The sequence below is a fragment of the Sitophilus oryzae genome, unplaced genomic scaffold (assembly GCF_002938485.1).
Source record: "Sitophilus oryzae breed Bouriz unplaced genomic scaffold, Soryzae_2.0 scaffold_482_pilon_pilon, whole genome shotgun sequence".
In the NCBI taxonomy this organism is placed as follows: domain Eukaryota; kingdom Metazoa; phylum Arthropoda; class Insecta; order Coleoptera; family Curculionidae; genus Sitophilus; species Sitophilus oryzae.
This window is the reverse complement of record NW_022147065.1, coordinates 1215833-1230823: the sequence shown is the minus strand read 5'-3', so window position 1 is coordinate 1230823 and position 14991 is coordinate 1215833. Positions and strand designations below refer to the sequence as shown.

The 14991-nt window shown below is 33.8% G+C and overlaps 2 protein-coding genes across 2 annotated transcripts in view; both read left to right on the top strand.

Moving 5' to 3' along the window:
• The window catches only part of LOC115886326 (laminin subunit alpha-1-like), a 113321-nt gene that overhangs the window by 32719 nt on the left and 65611 nt on the right, over positions 1–14991 (top strand). The window lies entirely within an intron of this gene.
• LOC115886327 lies at positions 4666–10098 on the top strand. Its single transcript, XM_030905421.1, has 3 exons — positions 4666–4825; positions 4884–5088; positions 9722–10098. The coding sequence occupies exons 1-3, from the start codon at positions 4744–4746 to the stop codon at positions 9948–9950; spliced, it is 516 nt and encodes a 171-aa protein (XP_030761281.1). The 5' UTR covers positions 4666–4743; the 3' UTR covers positions 9951–10098.

Here is a 14991-nt window from a genome sequence, read left to right as displayed (position 1 = left end):
TTGTCAAAGATTAGATATCAAAATTCTTTGTCGTCTAGATACGTCAATTTGACTTACCTGCTTCAGTAGCGTATCGGATGTTTGTGTTAATAAATAATTATTAAAACTTATCTATTTTTATTATAATAATATATTTTTATAACAATTTTAATAACTACCAACATTTATTCACAACGTAAAATAAAAAAAAATTATTGAGTCTACCCCACGTCTACCCTACATCATAGTTTTACATTTTTTAAATAAAACTAGAACGGCATTGATAAACCGGAATTTAAGTCGGCCATATTTGAGTCCCCTCGCGGTGGACCTAAGATTTTTGATATGCTCCTTCCTTAAGCTTGATTTTCATGCATCCGTTGTCCGACGATACGGTGATACGATATTAATTTTATTGGTTAAATTAATATCGTATCAACGTATCGTTGGACAACGGATGCATGAAAATCAAGCTTTAGTCTTCTTATTCAAAGTTATAAAACAATAAACTTTTTATTTCTAACCAAATTTTTTCTTGACGGGTAATAATCAAAGGCCAAAATGACATTCCTCGCAAATTTGAAGTATAATTAGTGGAAAAGTCAGAGGTTTGTTAACTTTTTCCACTAATTGAAAATTACTACCACTAATTATGACGTTCTGAATGCTTAAATTAAAATTAGGTGAACAAACTTCTACGGCTAATTGAAACTACTGATTTATTCCACTGATTTCGATGATCTGAATGAAGCTTTAAGGTTGATGAAATAATTTTAATCTTAATTTTTTTAAAGCAGTACCTTTTGGGATTATTCTGCAGTGCTAAAATCCATTATTTAGCTATCGTGTGATGTCGTTATTTTACAGCTACTCCAGTTTTTAGTATATGTTTAGTACGATCCTTGTACCATATACGAGATGCACTTATCTTTGACGAGATGACGAGATGGTATACAAACTTTATTGATGGTAACTTTATTGGTGTGTAAGACTTTCAGCCTGGGCATCGAGTATTAACTATTAACTGTGGCTCTGGGTCTACAGTTAATTTTCCTTCTATTTTTCCTCCACTTGACAAAACAGACATAAAAACACGAATCAAAATGTATCATCTTCCAAAACGCAGGGTATTTGACATAAGTTGACACAAAACTATAACCTATAATTTGGCAAGACTTTGACAAGCCTCAAAAATCTAAAGGCGAGTTCATACCTAAGGTTCATACGCATCGGCGTCCGTTTGTCGTTCATCGCTCCGTCAAACCAATAAAATTAAAATATGATCTGTCATTTTTGAAATAAACCAATAAAACTGGTTTAAAATAACAAGAGACGACGCATGACGGATTTATATTTAAACCCATCCATAGTTAACTTAAAAAATATTAGAAACAATTTTTATTAAAATAAATAGATTGGTATCATGATACAAAGAATACAAGGTATGATATTGCGCATGTTGGTCACTACGCCACAGGTGATAAACGGCATCATTGGTCGGCAAGCTCCGCGCGCCAATTTCAGATTGTCAAACAGATGACACAATAAATGTGAAAATAATTTTTCAAATGTCAAGCTCGATGATTTGACATAACTTATATGGGGGTTATGTTCTAATTCTTCCCTATTTTAGGTCTTTTTTTATTAGTGGCAATTGAACAATATGGATATATTTTTGTATGACCTACGACGTCACCGGTGGTATGCGCAAACTTAACGAAATTGGAATCGCTATCGATCATACCTTGTTTTCTTTGTACCATGGATTGGTATGGATTTGGTATGGACGTCATCTGCTTTTCTTCTCTCATAGTCAATCGAAATCTTTGAATAAAAAGGTCGAAATATTACCTGTGAAAAAAAAAACAAAGTATAGATTGAAAAACGATAGAACGTTTTCAAACGCTCAAACGCACCAATCTATTTCCAAAAAATATATATTATTTTGGAGAATCTTAAACTACAATTTAATTTGAAAGATTTTCAAATTTTCAAATCAAATTCAAATGTGTCACTTGAAACGTCAAACAGAACTGTCAAATATGAAATATAACCCTATTTAAATAAAATCTACTGCTTATTTAAAGCTCTCTCAAAATTCTAAATTTGAAAAATTTAAAAAAAAATTAGCCGGACGTACTGTATAAAAGTGGCCTACCAATATTTGTAATCTTGATATGTACAGGGTAATTCAAAACTAAATGCTGTATTTTTCTCCACTATTTTAAATGGATCACCCTGTATTTTGTATCATAATCGAACGAATGAATGTTTTGTTTAATCTCTTTGTTTTATGGAAGTGCTTAATAAATTCATACATTTAAAGTTTTTTTTGTACCTCTAATAGGTAAGCCTGTAGGTATCGCATTTACGAACCACTCTGAAAATCTTTTACAATATTCTGTTTTCTCATGTACACCTAAAATTTCAAGTACCCAAAGTGGGAATAAATTAGCGTTACTACTTTTAAGTTAATTACTATACGCACAATACCTCTATTGTTATACGATGGTTTGCGATTTGGGTACCACCCCCCAATCACAAGTAAAAGCCTATAATTTACTGCCCAACTTTCGTCTTTGTCTCAATAACTATGGTTGTCCTTAAGCTGAGGCTATTGCTTGGAAGTACTAATTATTTCTTTTTCTCAGGCTCAAGTGTTTTCGCAGAAATTCGTTTAATTTATGGTTCATGCTTTATCCTATCATTTATTTTTCTATTGGTTTCATCGAATTTAGTAATTTTTATTATTGCACACATAGTTCTCCTTATGGAAATAATGAGAACTACAGTATAAGTAACATTATGGACTTTAAAAAATGTATTCATTATGGATTTTAAAAATATCGCTACTGTAAGAAAATCTACAAAATAAAAACAAAAACCGTCAGAATATTAAAAATAACGACCTTTTTACAATCAATATACAGAAAGTTCCACAGACTTCGAGACATAGGAAAAATCAAGTCCATTTAGCGTGAGTCGCAATTTTCACAACTTAAAAAATTAGTTTTGACATTAATGTGTGGCCAATTGCACCGTGATATTTAAGGTCTTCTTAGCTTAAGTCGAGTTATAACTGTGACTTTTTCTTCAAAAACGTAATTACTATGAAACTAACAGAATACAGAATGTCCCTATTCATTTATTTATGTTTTATATAGCAACTGCAGTCACTATGAAAAAAGCTGTGTGGTTTTCATAGAAAATAAAGGCACCTGTAATTCATTTGACAATGTTATAAATCGCTAAAAGAGGTTTTAAATCTCTTGGATTTTTATTAATATTAAATAAATTTTATTAAAAATTGAACTAAAATTGTTAGTATCATTAAAAACAATTTAAATTCAAAAATTGTATCAGTCAAATTCCCTTATTTAAGGTTAATATTAAAGTAAATATAAATACAACTCATTCTAAGCTCTACTTATCTTTAAGAAAAATTTATGGGCCTTAATGCCATTTCGAATGAATAATAGTATTAATAATGTACATTATAATAATAATAAATTGTATATCATAGTGTGTATTAAAACTACTAAAACACTTTTAAAATGGTATTATATTAACAACTTTTGTTTTTTTAATCCAAAAAAATATAAAAGTAACAAATTTCTCAATCAAAATATTTGTGTAACAAAAATTGTTCAAAAATGTCTCCCTCTTGCATTAAACAATAACCCAAACGATCATAAAATCCCCTTTTCTCATATTGGATAACATATCATAGGTGACAGTGTCAAAGGCATTAAGTATTTTCTGCCGTAACTGTTCTAAGTTTCGAATTTCTTCATGGCCGTAAATTTTAGATTTTATGTACACCCATAAAAAGAAATCATTCACCGAGAGGTCAGGTGACCTTGGCGGCCACAAGATGGTTCCATACCCACTAATTAGTCTATCGCCAAAAGTATTGTTTAAATATTCTTGCACAATACGACCATTGTGTGCTGGACATCCATCTTGTTGTCACCAAATCTCTCGCCAAATAATCGTCGGATCGCCGCGCACCGGTACAATTTGCTGTTGCAATAAATCCAAATATTTCGCAGTATTTAAATTGCCCTCAATAAAAAATGGCCCAATCACGTGTTCCCCTACAATACACGCCCAAACATTTAGTTTTTGTGGATATTGGGTTCGCACATTATAAAACCTATGTAAAACCTTTCTAGCTTTTCTTGAACGATAACAATGTTTTTTGAGGACCCTTTTAACTGTTGTTGTACTTGAATTTACTCTTTCAGCAACTTGTACACATCTTCTATTTGGATTTTCCTCAACTGTAGCGCATATTAAGACACGAGAATTATCTTCAATTTTTGGTTTCTTCTGCATGTGGGGAGTAACGCAGCCATATTTTTCAAAATTTTCTTTTATCCTGTGAATGGTGGCTTTTGAAGGCACCGGTCTATTGTCGAAAGCTTGTTTGAATCCCGTTTTTATTTCTTCAATCGACTTGTTCTGATAAATCCACTTAATTATCTGAATTTTTTCATTAACGTGATACACGTTCATTTTTAAATGCAATCCAAGAATCTGAGATAAACAATTTCGAACTTATCAAGTTTAAATAAAATGAAATTAAACGTCAGTCTAAACAAAACTCTCATTTTTGAAAACTTGTCAAAATTTGGACACACGCTAAATGGACTTGATTTGATTTTCCTATGTCTCGAAGTCTGTGGACTTTTCTGTATGTCATTGTCATATAGACTTTTTACTTCAAGCATGCTTCAAGCGTTTTAATACAATTATGCAGAAATGTCCGTGACTATTTACTATGGACCGTATTTCGCACATGGCGTAATAAAACATCGTATTCAAAAAATTAATGGCCTTTTCGGTAAGACTACAAACGTAATTTCAATTTTATACCTTGCAAAGATTGATTTTTTAATTAGCCGAGTTAACTGATTTGGGTTATGAAGTTGAAGTGATAGAAATCAATCAATATAATCGAGTGGAAATCAAAATGTTCGATAGAATTATATTTAGATGTGATATTCGTAATCTCATGTTTAATATGGCATGTGAAGATGACCCGGTCTGTCAAATAGCTGTTAAAGCGGTGGAAGAAGCTAAAACCAGGATGGCTAGATTAGACGAGTAAGTTTGTTTGCCAAATTATTACAGATATTATCATCATCATCATTTTCAGCTTAATTCAACCATTTCCAATTATGGTGTAGCCTCCATCACATATTCTCATTGTAGTACCCATTGTTGACTTTGGTTATTCTTCAACCCTCCGTTGATCCAGCTCCTTCTGTCGTAGAATTTTTGATATAAACGGCACGAAAGCCTTCCATATATCTTCGTCCTCCACAATAGATGGTATTAGGTTTTATTTTTTAAAGGGTACCTTAAAGATCCCTTTGATCTTTAATATACCTGGTTCCCAGGCCAAGCATTCAAAAATGGTGTGACTGACATCGTCGATGGCACTGCGCCAATATTTACAGGCCGCACTAGCTCTTTTCTTGAAACGATATAAATAATGTTCGAAAGCTCCGTGACCCGTAAGTATCTGGGAAAGATAATAGTCTACCTATCCGTGTTTTCGTTCAGTCCATCTTCTTATATTCGGGATTAACATATGTGTCCATTTTCCACCGTACGCCTCATCCCATCTTCTTTGCCACTGTTGTTATAATATCTCCTTTGCTTCATTTTTGATATCAGCCTTATCTGTTCTTCCTCTAGTTTTCTGATCATATATATAAGCCCTTTCCTTTACTACCAGGTCTATTGGTGGTATACCTGCGATTACGAATACCGCTTGCTCCGCTACAGTTCTGTAGGCAGAAACAACTCTCAAGGTGCTCCGTCGCTGAACTGATAGAAGTTTCTGTTTTTCTTTTTTAACCTCCAGTGCCTTTGCCCATATTGGAGCGGCGTACAAAATACTGGCGTGGACCACTTTATTTAAAACTATCCTTTTCTCCTGCCTTGGACCTCCGATATTTGGCATTACTCTTCCTAATTTAGCCACTGTTGTCTGAGCCTTTGCTACTACTGCATGTACGTGTTCTTTGAAATTCAGCTTTTTATCAATTTGCACTCCCAGATACCTGAGGCTTTTGGACCATTTGATTTCCGTCCCATCCAACACAATCTTTGGATACGTAAAAGATCGATTATCCATTATCAGTACAGCCTCTGTTTTATGGACAGCCAGTTGCAAATTTTTCATCTTCAGCCAACGGTGTATTCTATCTAAACTATCGTTTACTTCAATCTCCATTTGTTCTGTTTTACTTGCCGTTGCCACAACAGCAATATCATCTGCAAATCCCACTATATCTGTGTTTTCAGCCATTTCCAGTTCCATAAGCTCGTCATAAAATATGTTCCATAGGAGGGGTCCTAGGATCGATCCTTGGGGAACTCCCATTGTCATGTCATACGTTTTTGTTCCTTCAGACGTTAGATAGAATATTTTTCTCTCTGCAAGATAGCTAGTCACCATATTTTTCAGATATTCTGGGAAATCTTTTCTATCCAAGGCTTGTATAATTTCTCCCCATCTTGCAGTATTGAAAGCATTTTTGACATCTAAAGTTACTAATGCACAATATCCTTTATTTTTCGAATTCCCTTCCTTTACACTCCTTGCAATGGTGACTACTCGATTGATTGCGTCGATGGTCGATATGCCTTTACGATATCCATACTGCCGATGTGATAATCCTCCTATGCTGTCTACATGGACCTCCATTCTTTGTAGTAGTAATCTTTCCAGGAGTTTGGCACTGGTGTCTATTAGGCAGATTGGTCTATAAGATGACATATCCTCTATTGGTTTGTTGGGCTTGTGTAGAAGGACCAAATTTTGCTGCTTCCATTTGTTTGGAAACATCCAGAAAGAAGGCATTCATTTACTGTGTGTAGTAGTAACTCCGGCCATACATCAATGGCTATTTTAAGAACTTCGTTTGGTATGCCGTCAGCACCCGGTGATTTATTTGCCGAAAGTTTTGTACTTGCTTGTTCTAGTTCGACTACAGTAAAATATTTTAGTTCCATTGTGTTGTTCCTGTACACTTTTTTCTTTCCTCCGTCATGTTTTTTAACAAGGTTAAATGGGTTAGGTTAACCTAACCCATTGTTGACTATTGCTGGCTATGCAGGCCCAAGTTATCCCTGCTAATTTCCTAATATCATGGTCCCATTTTAGGCTTAACCTTCCTCTAGGTCTCTTAATTCCTCGTCGGTACCATGTTTTAATTTTTGTCGTCCAATTATGGTGTAGCCTCCATCACATACTCTCTTTGTAGTACCCATTGTTGACTATTGCTGGCTATGCAGGCCCAAGTTATCCCTGCTAATTTCCTAATATCATGGTCCCATTTTAGGCTTGACCTTTCTCTAGGTCTCTTAATTCCTTGTGGGTACCATGTTTCAATTTTTGTGGTCCATCTGTTGTCCATCCTTCTTGCCAGGTGTCCTGCCCATTGCCACTTGAGAAATTTGATTCTATGGATGACATCTACTACATGGATCGTTTGTCGTATCGACTCTATTCTTTTACGGTCTTTCTTGGATATCAGTCCAATAAAAAACAAAAGACCGTTTGTATTTTTTGATATCGACAGATATTTTTTGAAAACGACAGTTTGTATTGAAATGAAATTTTTTGAGCATTTGTAGCATTCAGAGCAATCTTTAAAAAAATAGAGAGTTCTACAGGGTGTCCCCAAAAAAAGTTACATTTCAAAGTTGTGTTTTTTATAATGGAACACCCACATATTCATTGATTTTTGGATTCTGGGAGAAAAATAAAGGTGAGTTTTCTAAAAGAAGTATATGACTAAAATGTAAGGTTTTTGGCATATTTAACATTTTCTAGAAATAAAGAACAATTTTTAAATTACAATAAAAGCTACCTAAATTGGAATTTACCCGGTATAGCCTAATATGTAGTTAAATTAACTATTGTACTTTAAATTAAATTAAAAATTGATCCAAAAAGTTATACAGGGTGAGACAAAATTAACATTGAACATTGGTCACCTTTAAAAGCATGTTACTCTCTTGTTTTAAATGGAACACCCAGTATATTATTCCGATACTCAATGGAAAATTCATGTCTCTTCAAAATACTATTAAGGTTGCCTACCCCTCAAACAAAGATTTTCCTAGATATTTTCATTTACATGGGTTGATCTGAGTATATCTTTATTATTTGATAAAATCTAGGTGGCTGGTGATATGTCTGACCAGTCTGACGTTACTTCAACATAACTGTCTAATTAGTCCAACTTTAGCAACTAGTTGTAATTTTCTGTCAATTAGAACAATAAAATTTCTCAGAAATTTGCCGAAAATGCAAACTTATCCTACATCAGAGAGAGAATTGATATGATTCTATTAGTTGGTTTGGTTAGCCGCCATTTTGAATTTTTATACTATTAGATAGAGCAAAAAATAATCTATACGGTGGTTTCTAATTTTTATTCATTATTATGTAAATTCACTAAAAAAATTGATTTTTAAAAATTCGCTCAAAAGATCAAGTCTGCTTTGGAAATCCAATTGACACTTTATATAACAGCAAGTTAATTTTTGTTTACTCTATTAAGTGTCAAATCTGGACACAAGAATTTATAGTAGATATGTTCACAAGTGAGGAAACAAGAGATATGTATGATGTTTACTTAAAAATAATAGAAATTCTACTTTTATGGGATATGTTAAAGACAGTGTTTACAAAACTTGACCAACTAATGTCGACAACATGAGAAATTAGTGTAGTTGCTTTTCGAGGTAGAACTCCAGATAGAATATAGCCTTTTAAATGAAAAGATCCTTTTGAAAAGACAATCATTTTATGCAGTTAACAGGAAAGGAAGCATTTTGAGCATTTGATTTCATCTAGCTAATTTTTGTCGCATAATTATAGCTTTATATCTAGTTTTAATTCTGTAATAATTAAAATATGTTTTAAACGTGTATCTTTTTATTACCCTTGAGTATTTTACTCTACAATCTTTAATTTTTGTTAAATTAACAAAAGGTATATCACATAGCCACCTAAATTTTTTCAAATAATAAAGATTTACTGACGCAAAATCATAAAAATTAAAATATCTGGGAAAATCTTTGTCTGATAGTAGCAGATAGGTAGGCAACCGTAATAATATTTTGAAGATATGTAAATTCCCCATTGAACACCGGAAATATATACTGGGTGTTCCATTTAAAATAAAGGAGTAACTTGCTTTTAAATGTGACTAATGTTCCATATTAATTTTGTCTCACCCTGTACAACTTTTCGGGTCAAATTTCAATTTGGTTTAATATACAGTGGTTACTGTAATTGAATATCAGGCTATACAAGATCAACTAAAATTTAGGTAGCTGTTATCGAAATTTAAAATTTACTCTTCATTTTCACAAAATGTGAAATATGTCAAAATCCCTAGATTTTAAGTATATGCTTCATTAATAAAGCTCACCTTTATTTTTTTTCTGGAATCCGATAATCAATATATAGGGTGTTCCATTAGAAAAAAACACAACTTTAATGTATAACTTTTTTTGGAGACACCCTGTATAATTCTATATATATTTTTTATAAAATGCTTTCAGTTAACCTACATATGCTGCCAAAATTTCATTTCAATATAAACTACCGTTCTCCTTGGAACTTCCGCGGCGTATGAGAGGCGCCACCCTGTATAATATTCCATTAGTTTATTTTTCACAAGATTTTGTCGCTAAAATTCTTAATTTTTAGGCCGGCCGAGTCTGAGATTCTTATACGGGATGTAAAAGGTTTGAGCTTCCATCAAGGATATTCAACTAGTGATTTAGAAAGAGGATCTTCTAGTGGACACTGGCCGACTTCGAGACAAAAAATAATTTCAAAACAGAATCTTAAAGTCAGCAAAGTAACAATTCAAGAATCTAAAAACCAGAGCTTTGACATTAGTCATAATTCTGAAGAATCTGGAAGTAATGTTTAATATAATAATAATATATAATACCAGCTTGAATATTAATTGATTTTGGTGCTATTGTTTAAGACAAAATTGGCCGGAATATTGTCCTGTTTTTAGAGAAAATTTTTTATGATTCCTTTTTATTTCATTAGGCCTCAAATGAAAGTACCATCCCCCCCAGCTTATAATTCATAATATTTTTTTCCAGTTCTGTATCCTATAAATACAGAGTGTTCCAGAAATAAGGACAAGCATTTTAACTGGCAGTATAGTTCGATCCGAGAAACACGCCCATGACGCTTTTTTGCGAAAGAAATATGTTGAAAATTTTGTATTTTTCTTGGCATTTTCCGGAAAATATTGAAAAACTTTTAAGTGACACTTGTTTAGTTTCCGGGAATTTGTTTCTAATGCTTGCAGAGAATGCAATGTTGCCACCTCCTCTCTCTAACTACAGCGACCGTCACCGGCGACATAAAAGTGGGGGTCAGGGGAAATGGCGTCATGGTTTCTTATTGACCGAAAATACTGTCGCGGCGACAGAACGAAGCTCTGAGAACGCGGCTTAAAGCTTCGTTCTCAGAGACTCGTTCTGTAGCTGCGACGCATATCTACTTTACCTAAATGTGGCGACATCACGGTAAAGTTGGAAATTTTTAACTACAGCGACCGTCACCGGCGACATAAAAGTGGGGGTTAGGGGAAATGCCGTCATGGTTTCCTATTGGTCGAAAATACTGTCGCGGCGACAGAACGAAGCTCTGAGAACGCGGCTTAAAGCTTCGTTCTCAGAGACCCGTTCTCAGAGACTCGTTCTGTAGCTGCGACGCATATCTACTTTACCTAAATGTGGCGACATCACGGTAAAGTTGGAAATTTTTAACTACAGCGACCGTCACCGGCGACATAAAAGTGGGGGTTAGGGGAAATGCCGTCATGGTTTCCTATTGGTCGAAAATACTGTCGCGGCGACAGAACGAAACTCTGAGAACGCGGCTTAAAGCTTCGTTCTCAGAGACCCGTTCTCAGAGACTCGTTCTGTAGCTGCGACGCATATCTACTTTTCCTAAATGTGGCGACATCACGGTAAAGTTGGAAATTTTTAACTACAGCGACCGTCACCGGCGACATAAAAGTGGGGGTTAGGGGATTTCGCTTCATGGTTTCCTATTGGTCGAAAATACTGTCGCGGCGACAGAACAAAGCTCTGAGAACGCGGCTTAAAGCTTCGTTCTCAGAGACTCGTTCTGTAGCTGCGACATATATCTACTTTTTCTAAATGTGGCGACATCACGGTAAAGTTGGAAAATTCCAACTAAATGGTGTAACTTTGAGGTAATACTACTCTTCAAAAAAGGTGACAACACAAACATAGAAAATTATAGACCAATATCCCTTCTATGACATTTAAATAAACTATTTACAAAAGTTTTCATAATAACTAATCGTTAACTTAAAAATTAGATTTTTACCAACCCGTCGAACAAGCAGGATTTAGAAAAGGATATATAGGAAAATTGGAGTACGATAGATCATATCTATATACAGTCCGTACCCTTATAGAAAAATATACAGAGTACAATGTACCTATACATTAGGCATTCATTGACTTTCAAAAATCTTTCGACACCGTTGAAATATGATCAATATTAGCAGTTCTACGAAATGCAAGAATAGACTCAAGACATACTCAAATCATTGAAAATATTTACCAAGAAGCAACAATGCATATTAGATTAGATACAACAATTACGACCAACAAAATAGTATTGGAGAGAGGTGTGAAACAGGAAGACACCATGTCACCTAAACTGTTTACTCTAGCACTAGAAGAGGTATTCAAAAAGCTGGAATGGGACACCAAAGGCATTAGAGTAGATGGTATCTGACTACATCACTTCAGATTTGCAGATGATATAGTTCTAATAGGTAACAACATCACAGAACTATATGAAATGTTAAATGAATTACATCTATCAGCTGCCAAGATAGGACTGAACATAAACTTTAATAAGACAAAAGTACTGAGTTCTAAAGATACCAACATATACAGGGTCCGGCAATAGTGCGTCGGGCATCTGTAGCTCCTAAAATAAAAAACTTGGGAATTTTGTTTAAGTGCAAACCTAAATTATGTACTAGGATGTATTTCAGGAAAATATTTTAACTTCTATAGGGTGGCTCAAAAAAGTGTGAGTGGATCGGGATGATTTTTTTTAATGGAACACCCTGTATATTATTGCATTTTTGGCTTCCTTTCAGATCACTTTACATAATCTTAAGACATGAATAAATATATTTCGATAATTCCAGAGATAATAAATAAATAAAATTTACATATTTTTCAGCCTTTCTTAAAGAAATTATTAATAATACAAGAACTGTTCTGAAATCAAAACTATATTAGATATTTACTTTAGGATGGTCTATACTTACTTTTCTATAAATATGAAAATGTTCAAAGATGTTTAAAATTCTACGCCAAACTTTCTAAAATATAAAATAATTTTTCTTCGTTTTTTTTAAATGGAACACCCTGTATATTATTTTTTCAATATATGGAGAATTAAAAAATGTACATTTTTTGTATTTAGAGTATTTCAAAATTTTTAACGGTTTCGCAAATATTCACTACTTTGTATTTCATACGGCATTTTCGACAGTAAATTTTCATCAAAGCCACGCACCATGATTTTTCTCTGGTATTTTTACATTGGAAGCGCCATATGAAATAATACTGCGTGTATCCGGAAAACTATAGAAACTACAGAAGTTAAAATATTTTCCGGAAATACATCCTGGTACATACTTTAGGTTTGCACTTTTGTAGGAGCTACAGATGCCTGACGCACTATTGCCGGACCATGTATATACAAAATAATAAGATCGAAATTATTAGACTTGGAAAAGAAAGCCAACACGCAGAAATTACAAGGCGTATAGGATTAGCCTGGATAGCCTTCGGTAAACTGGGACATATTCTGAAAAACAATACCATCCCTATCAATCTGAAAGTATATAACACATATACCATATGTATTTTACCTGTGCAAACATACGGACTGAAAAAGGTCAGTCTAACAAAATTATTTGCAAATAAATTCTTAACAACTCAAAGAAGCTATGGAACGATGTATGCTAGGTGTCTCTCTGCGAGACAAAATTCGTAATGAAACCATCAAGAGGCAAACAAGAGTTACTGATATAATTCAAGCGGCTAAAATGAAATGGCAATGGGCTGGCCATGTTGCTAGACTGGATAGAGACAGCTGGGCGCATAGAATAACTGTGTGGAAGCCTAGACAAACTAAAAGAAGTGTGGAACGTCCACAGAAACGTCGGTTGGACGACATTAGGGAAGTGGCAGGTGAACGGTGGCACAAAAAAACACAGCACAAAACAGGGACTGGATGAATCCGGGTTGAGGAAGAAGAAGAAGAAGAAGAAGAAGAAGAAGAAGAAGAAGATTACTACTAAATATAGTGCAACGTCTACTATTTTAAATACCTTTTTTACAATTTATTAAACTGAAATAATGAAACTCTAAATAATGAACAATTATAGCAGTTCTTTTTCGCCTTGTTAAGAAATATTGTCTTCAACAGTTATAACGTATAAATATTTTGATATTGCTTACTCTTAACATTATTTTATACAGCATTCTTACGCAAAAACGTGCATACCCACATATCTATTAAATTGAACATCACATTGTATATTAACTTTTACCAGAATATTATTTTAATTTTTATACATCAAACAATTCTACATACGTACATTAAAAACTTTTGGGCTATTAACGCATGATATTAATACTCCGAGATCGACATTCCACCAAAGCATTCCACCAAGAACAGTCCGATGATACTGAATATATAATTAATCTCTTCAACTTCATTACTAATTTTTTGAATCAGCGCCATTTATTAGATAAGTAAATAAATAGTCAACGTTTGACCTACATTTTACCGATTCAGCTCAAACTGCGCAGATCAGCTGGTTGTATTTTAGGTAAGTTTATTTTATTTCAGGCCTACTGAATTCATTTGAGATTTGACTCAAAACAGTAAACCTTTAAAAAAAATTAAAAAATAAGCAAATGTAAGGTAAGCCGGCAAAAATACTTTTAATACTTAATAGAAATATCAATTATTTTGATCCTACTACTATATACCTGGAATACTTCATCTGCAACCTGGAATGAGAATCCTACAACGGTCTCGATTAGTGATGGGAAAAACCAATTAATTTCCATAATCGAGTACTCGAGTTTCAAGCGATTTCAATAACCGAGCGATCGCTCGTGTTTAAAAATACGGTTTTTCGCCCGTCGCTTGTTTTGTACTCGTAACGCCAAGCAGTAAGCTGCGTGCACAGAGCATATATTCTTTTGGTGATGAATGGCAAATAGCAAGCGACAAGCGATTCGCTTGATCGTTTGATTTAGTTTATTTCAAAGCATTGTCGATGTAGGTCGTAAAATTTTGTCACTCAAATACGGGACGGATAACGTCGTATAAATTTGCTACCTGCAATGTGTGTAGAAAAGTTGCTCAGCTTTTTATCGAGAATGTCACATTAAAATCGGATTTCATTTTATTTCATTCTAGGATCGCTTGCGTTCGTCGCTCGTAACTCGTCACTTGCATCATCATGGGTAGATATGACTAATCTTGAATTCATTGCACTATATTTGCTGCAAACTCCTTCGCAATGGTTTTACAGATATCAGCTCTTTTAAACTCTTTTTAGAGGTGAGTTAGTCTGTCTATTTTTATTAATCAAGTCACTTTTGTACCATATAAATTGTTAAGCATACTTTTTCTTATAAAAGAAAATTCGTATAGTTCAGGAGGCAGTGATTTATTTGTACTTATTTTCCCAGTGGGTAAATATGTAATAGTATGTTCAGATGGTGGTGAGATTAAATGACAATTTGTGAGTCTGGCTAAAATTTTCGGAAGGGGTCACGAAGTAAAAAAATAAAAAAGTCCATTTATTTTCCCAGTCATAAATATTTGACATTAATTAAAGTGAATCATTTTATTAATCGAAGTAATTGTCT